Here is a 14,735-nt window from a genome sequence, read left to right as displayed (position 1 = left end):
GCGCTGGCAGTGTCGTAACATGTTAAGAATTCCCTGAAGTCGCTTGTCCACCTTCATCTGAGTGAACTCACGAAAATCATCTTCCACAACAAAATAATAACCTGGAAATAAATAAATAAATAGTCAAACGGAGTGGTAGAGTGGAGACCAATGTTCCCTCTAATTTTCAATGCACATGAGCATTCACACAAACTCCCTGAGCAGGCTTTGGACCACGGTGAGCAACTTCTGACATGCACACAGTGAGTCACCGTGCACATATCTGATGCTCCTAAAGTGACCGATATCACATAATTTACATTTTTTCATTCATGATCAAGGAACGAGGGGGGCTATGAGCAATGTGCTTTTGGGTACTTATCCCGTCGTTTATGAAGGGATAGCTGAGGTGAAAAGCGTTGTCCAGGACCAATAAGGGAAAACGATGCATCTGTGATTGACATGTTTGTAGGAGCCAATTCACAGCATTTCACTTAACAGAGTTACTTTAAATTTCATTTTTTTGTAATGGCCAAGAGCTAGAAAGTTTTTTATTTGTTTGTGGGTTGTTTTGGCTCACTGCCCAATGGACATTTATGTTACTGCCCCTTTCAGGCAGAGGGAAAGGTGCATAATACTGGCCCTTTAAGAGCCTTAGGCCAGCATCACAGGGGCAGTTGAGATTGATCGCAGATTAGAGAACACGGTTTCGTTACCATAATATTTGCCATTTATTTAAAGTATTTTTGTTTGAAGAGCTTTAGAACTACTATGGAATTACATTTATTATTTTACGGAATCAAAGATAGACCTGTGGATTCTTTTTAAAATTTTATCTATTGTATTTGAACCTGGGCAAGCATACAAGTAAACCAGGCAACCAGAAGTCTCAACCCGCACAAAAAAAAAAAAATCACAACTATTTTTGTTTGTGAAAAAGAAAAAAAATCTCACTCACTTTCACCGATTGTTCTTCTACTTGCATATACTTTACTCCAACAGTTATTCCATCTTAAAAGAAACGCATTTCTTTTTTACTTTCGCTGGATGAGTGGATGTGTCGCTGCTCGTTCGTTTCGCAAAGACAAGAGGTTAGCATGTGCATCTCTTGATTCCGCACTGTTTGCTAGCTGACCTGCACTGGGTTCCAGGGAAAGTTTCTGTCCATGCGTTTGATTGGATGAACAGTGTAAGTGAAACTTTTCGTATCATTGGTTGGACACTTGTGACTCGCTGTCACGATGCAAAATGGTACAGAAAACAATATTATTGATCTAATTAATAAGATAAGATCTAATATTAGATATCACTTAATATGTTTATATTGCATTTTGTTTTATGCAATAGCTTTTCTTGTGCGCTGAGAACATGCGAGCAGTGCGCAATTGCGCACGTGCGCAGTTTAGATGGAAAACACTGGTGGAGACTGAGGTAAGAGAGGGGCAGTTACGCAATATAATAAGAAGTTAATAAGTTTGTTTTTGTTTTGTTTTTATTAACTTTTTCCATACAACAAGATGAACAATTTCTAAAATTCCTGAAGGCCAAGCTACATGACTCGGGTGATGTAAGTCAGTAAGAGTTCGCGTGCCAGAATGTACCATTTGATTAGTTAACCCTTTACTGAGCACAGCAGCTGCTTTCCGTCAATTGTCTAAACAGGCAATAAGGCCGAAAGCATCCATAACAGCAATTGCTTCAATTCTAACGTACCTATGTAATTCTCTAAAATCCTGAAAATTATTGCTTGTTTAGGACCTAAAAATAGAAAAACGTGTGCCCTACACAGGCCATTTTTGCCTGTTTAGGCTACCAACCAAAAGCGGCCGCTGTGCCCAGTCAAGGGATAAGAAAACACCATTGTTACGTTGGCAATGTTGGCGGGGCATCAGGGGATGATTTTTTTCCAGATACAATATGTGCAGATGTGCAACCTGTCAGACAGATGCCACGGAGGGCCTGCGCGGTGATTTGGCCCATGTTGGCTTGGTCTATCTAGGCCTTAATGTACTTACTGTTAAGAATGTTTTAGAAGACAAGCTGTCCTATCATTTAAACACTAACAGAATGACATGAATTTTGATATATCATTAATCCCAGAGTTTAAACTACAGTGGTACCTCGGTACTCGACCATAATCCGTTCTGAGGTGGTGGTCGAGCACCGATTTGTTCGAACACCGAAAGCAATTTTCCCATAAGAAATAATGGAAAGTATGTGTGCACAAGTAAATGTGCACAAGCAGTACATGATAAAGATAAAGATAAATAAAGCATTATAAACCATTTTGTATAATTTACTTACGTTTTGGAGAGTGGTTGATGGCATACAGGAATGGATGTGGAGAGGACGGGAGGGAGTTACTCCTTCCATGATGACGCTAGCTAACTGCGACGCGAGGTCGGACACTCGTACACCACGTTCATATTTTGCTATAATTTCCTTCTTCGGTTCAATAGTGGTCCTCATTGTTTTCCTCTTTGCCTTCCCCTTATCACTGTCTTTCTTTGGACCCATTATTAAGGGCTAGAGAAACACGAAAAAGTTTAAATCCGGGAAGAAATACTCGAACAAACGTCTTACTCCGCTGGCGGTCTGAGTTGAACTGGCGCTTACCCGCTGGCCGAGAAGGGCCGAGGAGCGCGTTCGGGTCGGCTCGGCTCGGCTCGGCTCGGCTCGGCTAGTCGAGCACCGAAAATCTGTTCGAGGTCCGATGCATTATCTACTTGAATTTTTTGGTCGAGCACCGATTTGGTCGAGTATAGAGGCGGTCGAGTACCGAGGTACCACTGTATGAGTAAGACCTTTTTAAGTTTAAAGAAAAAACAAAACCTTTAAGGGCCAGTCATTTCAACTATTTAGTGAACAGTTTAGGAATGGAGGGCTCACTTTGAAGAGCCAAAGGTAGAAATGATCCTAGTCTTTGGACATTCTTTGACTTTAATACACTTCTTTTCTTGATTTGCCCATATATATGCCCTGAATCCATTGTAACACTTTGTGGAAAAATCCTGTGCAAAATTCTGATATAAATAAGATTGGAAAAAAAAAAAACTGTGATGACAATTTCACTTGTAAGACTAGGTACAACTGTAAAAAGTAATGAATATATTAAAATAAAAAAAATAAAAACATACATAAGAAGCCCCCCCCATGTCATTCACTTACAGGCAGATTTTTTTTTTTTTACCTTTGGTGTTTTTTGTCTCCTGATTCTTGAACTTCTGGTAAAGGTTGCGTGCATGGTTGTTGAGTGTTTTTACAGGCTGGTGAACAATTTTATATTTCGCTGCAAAAGCTGTATTAATGTTCTGCACAGCTGCGTTGATTTGATCATATGTCACCCGTCCTCTCATGTACCTGAGTAAGGCAGAAGAGAGGTAAAGTAAGAATACCATACAAATGCAAATACCATGTACATGCACATACATACCAAACACATGAACTGAGAAAAAAAATTCTGAAAAATAACTGTGGGTCTGTGGCGTATGGTAAGAGCAAAAATGTAATGGTCAACAGGTTAGGGCAGGCATGTCCGAAGTCCGGCCCGGGGGCCAAATGCGGCCCGTGGTCAATTTCCATCAGGCCCGCAGCCTCCGTCATAAAATCAATAACGTCCGGCCCGCATGGAGCATGAATACATTGGGCAGCAGCGCTGTTACGTGCGTGCTTATTGCTGCCATCTATAGGCTCAATTAGGAACAGCAAATTAGTATATGAGTAATTGACTGTATGAGCCCCTAACTTTCTAAAATGGCGACAATCAACAAAAGGAGGAAAGTTGACTGCGAGGGCCGACGGTTCAAGGATGAGTGGAAATTGGACTATTTCTTCACTGAAATACAGAACAACTGTGTCTGCTTCATTTGTAAAGAGACAGTGGCTGTTTTTAAATAGTTAAATGTGAAGCGACATTACCAAACAAAACATGCTGACGTATATGGCAAGATCACAGGTAATGAACGCAGCGAGAAACTGAAACATCTTGAAGCTAGTTTAATCTCACAGCAGCAATATTTTACAACTTTTACCTACAGCTGGATAAGGACAAGTTCCGAGAGATTCGAGCATTTGGTAAGAAAATGCTAAGCTTGTTCGGGTCGGCGTACTTGTGTGAGAAGACATTCTCGGTTATGAACTTAAATAAGAGCCGTGTGAGGACACGACTATTGGAATCGCTCTCACAAGACATCTTGCGCATTCATACTACTGCCACACCTGGCCTTTGTCCTGCACTCCGGATCTCAGTTTCACCCATCACATTCATGCGGACAAGTCATTTTTCGTTTACGATAAGTTTGAAAACGTTTTTTTTTTTTTTTAAGTTTTCACTCCAGAATAATAACATTTAAAAATCCAATCAACATTTATTTATAGTTACTAATGTCATATTTTAATATGATATGATTGTTGATATGACTTTTACTTGTTAATTTCTCTGTTATTGTGTTTAAAATTTATATGAATATTAAAGTGCCATGGTGAGATATTTTTACATACAATTACTTCAGTTCAACTGTTACAAAAAAGTGAATTAAAGTGTTAAAAAAAAGTGAAGTTAAGTGAATATTCAATTTCAATAATTAATGTCAATTTAATTTTGATATGGACGTTTCTAATGAACCAAAACACATGCTTAAGATAGCTGAAATTAAAATGAAAAAGCAAATGTGAAACACAGAACGGCTCGCTGAAATGTATTTAAATTAATTGCTGTTATATGTGAAGAACACCCACCAAGGTTGGCCCCCCTAAATTTTTAACACACCAAATCTGGCCCCCTTAACAAAAGGTTTGGACACCCCTGGGTTAGGGACTGCTTCATCTGAGGTAATTGTTTCTATATATTTCTGAGTGGTCTACAAAACAGAAATGAACCAGTCACAAAATCAAGCTCGTACAATTATGAATGCTAAAGTTAATGCACATCCATTTTGCAAACTTGTGATGAACAAAAAATGATTCATTTTAAAAACCCTATAAAGGTAAAAAAAAGGTAAAAAAAAGTATTCTATAACCAATTTCTAATTAATGGGGCTGCCATGGCTAGTAAAGCAGGTCTTTCAGAAACCATTGGGTTGGCTGTCCGAAACCTGCTCTTTCTAAGTCATGTGTTACTTTGTCCATGGGCAAGACACTTCACTCATCTTTCCTACAGTGGTAATTGGAGAGGCTATAGGCACAAAATGTCAACCAAACCTCAATCAGCCTGCCTCAGGGCATAATGTAGTTATGATTTTTTGTGATGTATTATCATTGTTATTAGTTATACATGTGGTGCACCGCTTGACAGGAGACCGCCATGTTTTGCCATCATCTTGTAGCTAAGGATAGCTGAAGGAGGAACATTTTGTGAGCATATCTTAAAATGTGTTTTGAATGTCGGTTTGTATTTTGTGTTGAATGCAACACTTGAATGCAAATGCTGCTGCTGCAAAAAAAAATAAATAAATAAATAAATAAAATAAAAAAAAAAAAACAGACACACAAACAGTTTCTTTTATGGTTTTGCTGTGAAATTTGTAATCACTTTCTTTGCAATTAAATGAAGAGTGGGGAGCACGACCCAAGCGTTCTCTCCCCTCTTCTCTAAAAGTGTTTCAATGGTTCTTTGTCTGCAGGCTCTTTTATTGATTATATATATTAGAAAGTTGTAACACAACAGCTTAGCGATTTTATGATAGACAACAATAGATTTGAACTCCTTCAGTCAGGTTTTAGGGCCAACCACTCAACTGAGACAGCCCTAGTAAAAGTGACGAATGATCTTCTCTCAGCCTTGGATTCCAACATCTCATCAATATTATTACTGCTTGATCTTAGTGCCGCATTTGACACTATTGATCATCATATTCTTATAGAACGTCTTAGATCATGTGTTGGTATCTCGGGATCAGCACTTTCTTGGTTCAGATCTTACATCCTGGGAAGGACGCATAGTGTCTCTTATGACAATGCGATTTCTGAATCTTTCTCCGTCTCATGTGGTGTCCCGCAGGGGTCAGTACTTGGTCCCTTACTGTTCAACATCTACATGATTCCTCTTGGCGATATTATAAGTAAACATGCTATTAGTTTTCATTGCTATGCTGATGATACCCAACTCTATATGCCCTTAGAAATAACGGATCCGTGCAAGTGCAGTAAACTGGAGGCCTGCCTTGCTGAGATTAAACAACGGATGTCTTCCAATTTTCTGCTTCTCAACCCTAATAAAACTGAGATGTTATTTATTGGCCCTGCTCATCATCAGCACTTGCTTAAGAATACCACGCTGAACCTGGAAAACTGTATTATTTCCCAAAGTAGTTCAGCAAAAAATCTCAGCGTGATATTTGACTCAACTCTCTCCTTTCGAACACATATTAATAACATGACAAGAACAGCGTTTTTTCACCTCCGCAATATAGCTAAAATTCGCCCTATTTTTTCTCTTAGCGATGCAGAAACATTAATTCATGCATTTGTTACGTCGTGCCTAGACTATTGTAACGTTTTGTTTTCTGGACATCCCATGTCCTACATTAAAAGCCTGCGGTGTGTACAGAATGCAGCAGCGAGACTATTGACAAGGACGAGAAAGTTCGATCATATTACTCCATATGTATATTATATTGATCACTTTCTTTGCAATTAAATGAAGAGTGGGGAGCAAGACCCAAGCGTTCGCTCCCCCTCTTCTCTAAAAGTTTTTCAATAGTTCTTTGTCTGCAGGCTCTTTTATTGATTAGTCTAACACTTAGTGAGCTATCAAATTTCAGAAAATAAAGAAACTTTTATTGATGCCTGATAAAATGCCTGATCACATGACTGGAATTCGGGGCATTCCAGAAAAAAAAAAGCTCAATCTGACTGGATAGTTAAATTACAAGGTGAACTCACTGAGGGATATGTTCAAATTCAGTTAGGGTAATAAACGGCATCTCTGTGACGTATCTCTTGTTGTTGCTTTTTACATTTTCCCGCTGGGTGGGTTCCGCATCTGGTTCTTGGTTCTGGTTGGTCACTGGTTCACATTCCCTAAAATAGGACAAAGATTAAACATTTGTTTAATATATTGTATCTTAATATATTAATAATATACTATAATAATATATTAACAATAATATACAGTATATTCCCTTAAAGAAAGAGCTGTCTGTTTTGGTTGAAAATGAAAGTAGAAAATTGTTCCCTTACTTTTTGAAACACTGATTGGGCATATGAGCAGGTACGTTGTCACTAAGATGTTGGAGACTCTCCAAATTATTTTGGAATAACTCTTCAAGAGCCTGGAAGAAAACAAAATCAGAATGTAAATAATACAAAGTAATAAAAAGAAAATTTTTAAATGAATTGTGGACCCAAGTGAAGGGGCAAAAAAAATCAATTTAAAGTATGTGTTGATTCCGCCCCCCCCCAAAAAAAATAAAATCATGTGACTGATGTGAGACAAGGCCTCAGTTTGTGTGGATGACACAACAATGTATTCAACATACCAATGCCTTTTAATATTGGAGACCTCACACTGCTTTTCAGGTGGTGTCAGCATTTATAGTCATTATAAAGTTAGTTGGCAAGTTGGGGGGAGGGGTACTGCGTTACAAAACTTTCAGTGCCGAAGTACTTCTCTGTAGGTTCAGTTTGTCATCTGTCATTCTATATGTCTGATGCAGCCAGTTTTCCGTTAATTCCCATTTGGAACAGCTGATAAGAATGATATAGTAGTAATGGCATGTTCACGGCGCCCCTTAATGAGTTTTACAGCTATAAACTCAAACTTTTTAGGACTAAACATAGTTGTCACCTAAAGTGTACCAGTTGTGTTGAGAAGTGCCATCCATAAGTTAAGGCTTGCTCCATTGTTTGTATATCATGGTCAACGCTGGTCACGCTCTTCGACAACTCTTTGTGACTAACAAGTGCCAAGGTCAGGTTATTTTAATTTCCTCCCATTTGATCTACAAAATAACTGGATTTTTTTTGACAGGACAGGACAGGACAGGACAGGACAGGACAGGACAGGACAGGACAGGACAGGACAGGACAGGACAGGACAGGACAGGACAGGACAGGACAGGACAGGACAGGACAGGACAGGACAGGACAGGACAGGACAGGACAGGACAGGACAGGACAGGACAGGACAGACAGACAGACAGACAGACAGACAGACAGACAGACAGACAGACAGACAGACAGACAGACAGACAGACAGACAGATAGATAGATAGATAGATAGATAGATAGATAGATAGATAGATAGATAGATAGATAGATAGATAGATAGATAGATAGATAGATAGATAGATAGATGAGCAAATTGCACCACCAATTTACCTTCAAGTGACTGAGCAGGTGTTTCTGTTGGCCTACACTGATTTCAAACTCCATCAGAATTCTCTCAAGTGTATCAAGTTCTTCTTTAAGTGTTGTCATCTTACTTTGAGGTATTTCTAGTTGCAAACAAGAGAGCAAAACAATTCTCAAAAAGTACATAATACCATAGAGACAAACCACCTTACCTGCTCGTGAGAAATCCAACATGCACTGGACAGATGAAATCCTGTCATTAATATGATGGCCGATACTCTCCAGGTCACTCATTTTAATTTTCTGAGGGGAAGGGGGGACCTAAAAGGAGTGGGGTATAGTAGTTTGGTTTATTCATTCTATGCACTGATTTGATAATCTTGTCTTAGTAGTTCTTTGATGCATACAAGACAGTCATAAAAAAAGCACACACACTTCTGCAAAAAGACTAATGTCTCCTTCTTCTCCAGAAACAAAGATATACAGACAACATGAGCTGTAGTAAGTAGTGGCCTACCAATGCCTTCTTCTAAATCAATCAGCATCAGAAAGTGTGTTTTCATTGTATTGAGATGAATATTTTGGGGAATGTATGTCTATTTGTGTCACTTAAATGCCTCTTAATTCTACAATAGAACGAATCTGGATCCTGGATACAAGCGGCCGAAATGAGTTTCCTCCGCAGGGTTTCCGGGCTCTTGGTTAGGATTGCTCCTGGACGCCTCCCCGGTGAGATGTTCCAGATGCTCCACTGGGAGGAGATCCAGGGGTCGACCCAGGACATGGTGGAGAGACTATGTCTCTCAACTGGCCTGGGAGCACCTGGATGTCCTCCCAGAAGAGCTGGGTGAAGTGGCCAGGGAGAGGAAATTCTGGGCTTCCGTGCTCAAGCTGCTGCCCCCGCGACCCAACCCCAGACAAAGCGGTGGTTAATGGCTGGATGGACGAATCTGAAGACAACTGAGCTGTAGTAGGTAGACGCCTTCTGCTACAGCAGATGTGGGTTGTTTCACAACATGTTTGTTTTCTTGTTGCAGATTAGTCACAAGCTACATGGAATTTGTTGAATTGTGTAAACTTTCTGTTCATCAATAAATACGTGAAGCAAAGTGGCTCCTCTTCAACTCTGATTTCTCTTTAACTCTCAATCAATTGTCTGCAAGAAAGTGTAAACAGGAAAAGACTAAAAAGGATAAAAATACCCACTCGCTGACAGGGTTTTCATTGAGGAAATTGTGCACTGGTAGGTAGGGCAGTCACAAATTGTCTACATTGATGTCGATTATACAAGTTAGTCGACGGTCGTTCATGTCAATGACAAGTTGCATTAATTTGGTTTTAATTTATTTGCTGCATCATTTGCTCATTTCAGTCTCACGCATTTTCTTACAATGGGAAGTTACACAGGAAGTGTACGATGTTTCCCACATGTTTGCATGACAAAAGCTTTTCTCGCCCTAATATATTATTTACTTGTGTCAAATGGCATTGAGTTTCTCACCTGATTCCTAATATATACAGTGCTAGCTGTCAATTGAGACCCATTTTAAAAAATCTGAATAAATTCGGTTTGAAATGACCACAAATGACATTTTGACTCTTTATTAAAATTTGCTTAATGATGCGCTTAGTTCTACTGTAAGCTGTAGGGTTATTTTTTTCATTGGTTTGCACTCAGCAAGTAAGTTAGCTTTGTTGCCCCTGTGTGCCAAGTTTTTGCCATGTCTTGTGAATTTGTTAAAATTATTGACTTTATTATTATTATTTATAAGTATCAATCCTTGAAGCCTTGTTTATATACTGCTAGTTTAAAAAAAGGGCACTAAATAGACATGTCTGACCAAACATAATGAATAATCATGATTTCTATATTGACCAAATTAATCGTGATTATTATTTTGGCCATAACCGTGAAGTTCTAATGTACGTACGTATTATGTGTATGTATATGTAAATATCTATGTATTTATGCACATATACATACATAACTACATTGATAAGTGTATTTTCAGACGTAAGATTGAGAAGAGACGAATAAAGTATCACTTCCACAAATATTCACCTAAATTTTCAATTCTTCAATTTGTGATGATGAATTTTATAAATGTCTTTTTTTGACATTGTAGCTGGTAGTCCGTGTTATGGAGGCATAAGGCAACTTTGGTGTTTCGACGACGTTTTGCTTGAGAGGTATTGATCGCGAAAGTCCGAATCTGCCAATATCTTGCCAACTTTACTTAAGTTTGATCGCGAAAGTCCGAATCTGCCAATATCTTGCCAACGCGAATATCCGAATCTGCCAATATCTTGCCAACTTTACCTAAGTTGTTAAGAGTGACGAACGCCTCAGATCTGTTCTGAGAATTGTCACAAGATTACCTCTCGACTCTGATGCACTGGCTAAAATGGGTAATCGACAACACTGTTCTCAATCAAAACTATAAGTTATGACATTAATACTTCAGCTAAGTTTCTGTTACATATGTACTGTTAACAAAAGTTTTATAAGTAAATTTGGCCCCCGATCATTAAAAAAAAATGCCCACCCCTGAAATAGACCATCGAAAGTCTATTACGAAATAATCGCTAAACAATTTTTCATTCTCAGTCCAGTATGATCATTCGCATTCGAACAAACAGGGAATAACAACAATACCAAAAGGCAATAATGTTTTGTCAGACGTCTTACCTACGAGCCATGAATAAGTAAATAACATCGTTTACGTTGTGTAAGTAACGCTACGATGGCCGGTTGTATCGATCGGCTTGCATTGTCTGATAACATTCCACATAGAATAGTGCAAGTCATTACACGACAGTGAGTGTTCTTACTTGGGTTGTTATATCCTGTGAGGTTGACAATGTTTCACGTTTGGCGCTTCAGTTTTAACTTCTTCTTCTTCTTCTTTTGCTTCTTCTTCGTTGCTCTGAATTCTTCTTCTCTGTACGAGAGCGAGAGGTCTGATTGCAGAATGCCCACTTCTTGTCCCGAGAGGCACATAAAGCTATATTAAAGGGTGAAATGATGTGTCTAACTTTCATGTCGTAATTACTGTGTATCACATTAACATAAATCATAAATCCAATACAGTGAAATAGAACTATTAAATGTTGAAAAGCGTTAAAAAATAGAAGGTCCCCTGACTGTTGTAATATTGATATGCCATTATTAAAAATATTAGATAGACGCCAGCAAGCCTGTGACCCCTGTGAGTATGAGGGCTCTAGAAAATGTACAGTATGTATGGATAGATGGATTATGGAAAACGTCTTGTCCCGACATGTACATACACAAAGCAATACTGTGTTATAGAACGAAACATGCATATAATGTTTATGCTATGTATTTATATAATTTTTAAAAATCCAATGCGTGAAATAGAACAATTAAAACGGTGGTAAGATGGTTAAAGTGGTTAAAATGGTCAACAGACTGTTGTAATATTCATATGACATTAGAAAAAATATTATGGAAAATGTCGTATAACCTTTTGTATACATTTGTGATATGTCCTTTACAACTGTTTTTTTCCCATTCAAAATGAAAGTGGCAAAAGTCATTCTAAAATCTCAAAGTGGAAAGCAAATATATATATATATATATATATATATATATATATATATATATATATATATATATATATATATATATATATATATATATATATATATATATATATATATATATATAAAAGTAATAATATATATAAGTAATATAAATATTACCACAATTGTCAAAGAAAAACTACAAAAAATATATACACATACACAAATGTAATAATTTCATTGAGAAGTTCACTTTTAAGAAGTGTCTTATAAGTAAAAATCTGCATGCTTTTAAGAAGTTCTTGAAACCAAATAGGTTTTCATTTCTTGTCAAGAACTTCTTGACCAGAACAAGTCCACTTCTATAGCAGTATTGGAGATTTTGTAGGAAATTGCGACTAAGATGTATAACAAATTTTTTAACAAATTCTTGATTTTCATAGATTTAAAGAAATAATTTGTTCCTATAGATCATACTGTATGAATGGAAAAAAATTAAAAAGGTTCGGCATATAAAGGGGTTACCTGCATGATAGAAATCAGTATGTGCAATTTACTGTAATAACGAAAAATCACTTCAGCTGAAGATAGCACATAAGGTCCCTCAAGGCTCTGCTTGGTCTTATATTATTTACATTATATATTAATGACATTTGCTGTGTTTCAAAAATTTTTGCTGATATAAATTTATACTGCTCTGGAGAGAGTCTTGAACAATGTCTGAACTTATGTGGAAGAAGAATTAAATATATTTTTGGAAAAGTGGTTTCACAAGAACAAATGATCTTTAGCAATTGATGAAAAATTCAAAATAAAGTTGGTAACCACATAAAGATAATGTTAAAAGAAAAATATTTACAGTAATAGGCATTCTCCAAAAGGCAACATTTCATAAGGACTCATTATATATTTTTTTTGTACACTATTACTCCCATACCTTACTGCATGGAGGTATGGGGTAATACATTTAAAACTAACACTCGGTCTATAGTTGAGATTGAAAAAAAAAAGATGTACGAATGATCAACCATTCAAATTACATAGAACCAACAAATTCATTATTTACTAAATATAATACACTCAAATTTTACAACTTAGTTGAATTTAAAATGGCACAAATGATTTATACAACCAAGAAATAGCCAACTTCGCTAAAGTATCCAGAAGTTTTTCCCTATCAGAAAGGCTAGTATAGTTTGAAGGGGCACAAGCGATTCCAAAAAGTCTAAGAAGTAACATAAGCAAATGTGTGTCTCTGTAAAAGGTGCTGATTTATGAATAGTTGTGGAATGGGTCTCAAAAGAAGTGAATTATTTGCTGTCTTTAAAGATAGTTTTAAAAACACCATGTTACAAAAATACTTGAATTTGAGATCCTGCTGAGATATTGCGGTTGTTAAGGGGTATATTTCACTTTTGATTTTATTGCTCACAATATACATCACCATCACAATATGTTACTAGTTTAACTAACTGGAGCTAGTATTGATTATGATGTATTAGAGAGCAAGACATACAAACGATGATATCCTTGATGATACTCCCCTCTTTTAATTTTGGGTTTATTATATTTGTTAATTTCCTTTTTTGTTAGGGTTTGGGTTTTGAACCTTGTGAAAGACTGTATACAAAGTTATTTTTACTAGAAGTATTTCATTGTCATTTTGCAAGGGTCCACTATAAACACCATTTCTAATACCTATATTAGCTGTTATGCCCTGTGCACACTTTTTTTTAAATTTTTAATCCAGATACCCACTCAAAAAAACAAAACAAAACATGAGTCAAACGCACATTTATTCGACTTCCAAACAAATGCAATCGCCGCAGCATCTTCTTGGATTGAAGTCCAATTTGAATCCAAGCTCTCCTCTTTCCTCGTCTCCAGTAGCCTTTTAAGTCTTTAAAAACTAAATTGGGATCCTGTATGTTTTTTCGAAGTCTCCAGAGAAATTGCTCCAATTCACGACAAATAATTATATAAAAACACTAAAAAGCAATATTGCAATAAGCAATATTTTCGCGTCATGTTATTTCCATTTAGTTACACTCCTTCTAGTGTCACTGTTACGGTAGGCCGAGGCAGGGAGATAGGCAGGCGTTATAGTGGGGGTGATGGACCCAGACGCAGGAAGTTTCAGAGACGGGAACGGCGAAATGAAGTCTATGATTTATTGAGGGAATCAGGCAGGGAAAAAGCAGGGCAGAGAAGCTCCAAAAGCATAGCCTGTAATAATGGCTGTAACAAAAACTCGACTTAAAAAGACACGCACACACACACACACACACACATACAAATTGGCCAGACACACAACAGCTAGGAAGGACACTAATCAGGGGGAGCGGATTGGTGGACACACAAGCGGCAGGTAGACACAGACAGGCGGACCAAATCAACACTAATGCAAAACGACATGAAAAGAACAGAAACAGGAACTATGCAAACATAAAAGAACAGAACCCCCCAAATAAACCCACAACCAAAAACCAACAGAACATGACAGTTGTAGTTTTAAAATGGAGTTTTAAGCCAGTTAGAATTCAGTTAACTTGTGCCGCCAGGCTGTATGTTATCTGCCTGCTCCCGGAGGCGCAAGGGCATTCGCTTCAACAGTTGCAGGCTTCTGTGCAAGTGCAGATGGATATGTGAGTCATAAGATCGCCATCTAGAGGCCTCATGTTGAACGTGACATGAGTGGATGCTCACTGCAGGAAGGCGGTGCAATGCTCAACAAGCAAGCTACGCGGTGTTGACTTTGGCTGATTGCATAGAGGCGTAGCGTAGTTCTTAGCTAACGTGTCCTCACTTGACATTTTTGGGCTACCCGGGGTGTGAGCTAACCCTGGCAAATAGTTCGGCTGGGAATGCCTTTGAGAATGCCTTGATCGATTTGGTGTTTGGAGCTACACTGGATTTGC

General features: G+C 37.8%; 1 protein-coding gene across 4 annotated transcripts in view; it reads right to left on the bottom strand.

Moving 5' to 3' along the window:
* The window catches only part of ska1 (spindle and kinetochore associated complex subunit 1), a 17,594-nt gene extending 6,407 nt beyond the window's left edge, over positions 1-11,187 (bottom strand). For 3 of the 4 annotated variants that reach the window (XM_088416936.1, XM_088416937.1, XM_088416935.1), the window contains exons 1-7: positions 11,104-11,187; positions 8,484-8,592; positions 8,299-8,414; positions 7,159-7,250; positions 6,862-6,999; positions 3,170-3,339; positions 1-101 (exon numbers count right to left, since the gene is read on the bottom strand). The exon at positions 1-101 is cut by the window's left edge. In XM_088416936.1, the coding sequence (XP_088273062.1) occupies positions 1-101; positions 3,170-3,339; positions 6,862-6,999; positions 7,159-7,250; positions 8,299-8,414; positions 8,484-8,565 (699 nt within the window). In that variant the 5' untranslated portion in view covers positions 8,566-8,592; positions 11,104-11,187. Of the gene's footprint in view, positions 102-3,169; positions 3,340-6,861; positions 7,000-7,158; positions 7,251-8,298; positions 8,415-8,483; positions 8,593-10,960 lie in introns of all 4 variants that reach the window. The other variant, XM_088416938.1, reaches the window with a different exon arrangement.
* Between the last annotated feature and the right edge of the window lie 3,548 nt (positions 11,188-14,735).

Source organism: Hippichthys cyanospilos, chromosome 6 (genome assembly GCF_059441005.1).
Source record: "Hippichthys cyanospilos isolate Australia breed blue-spotted pipefish chromosome 6, RoL_Hcya_1.0, whole genome shotgun sequence".
In the NCBI taxonomy this organism is placed as follows: Eukaryota; Metazoa; Chordata; class Actinopteri; order Syngnathiformes; family Syngnathidae; genus Hippichthys; species Hippichthys cyanospilos.
This window is presented reverse-complemented; position numbering and strand designations above follow the sequence as displayed.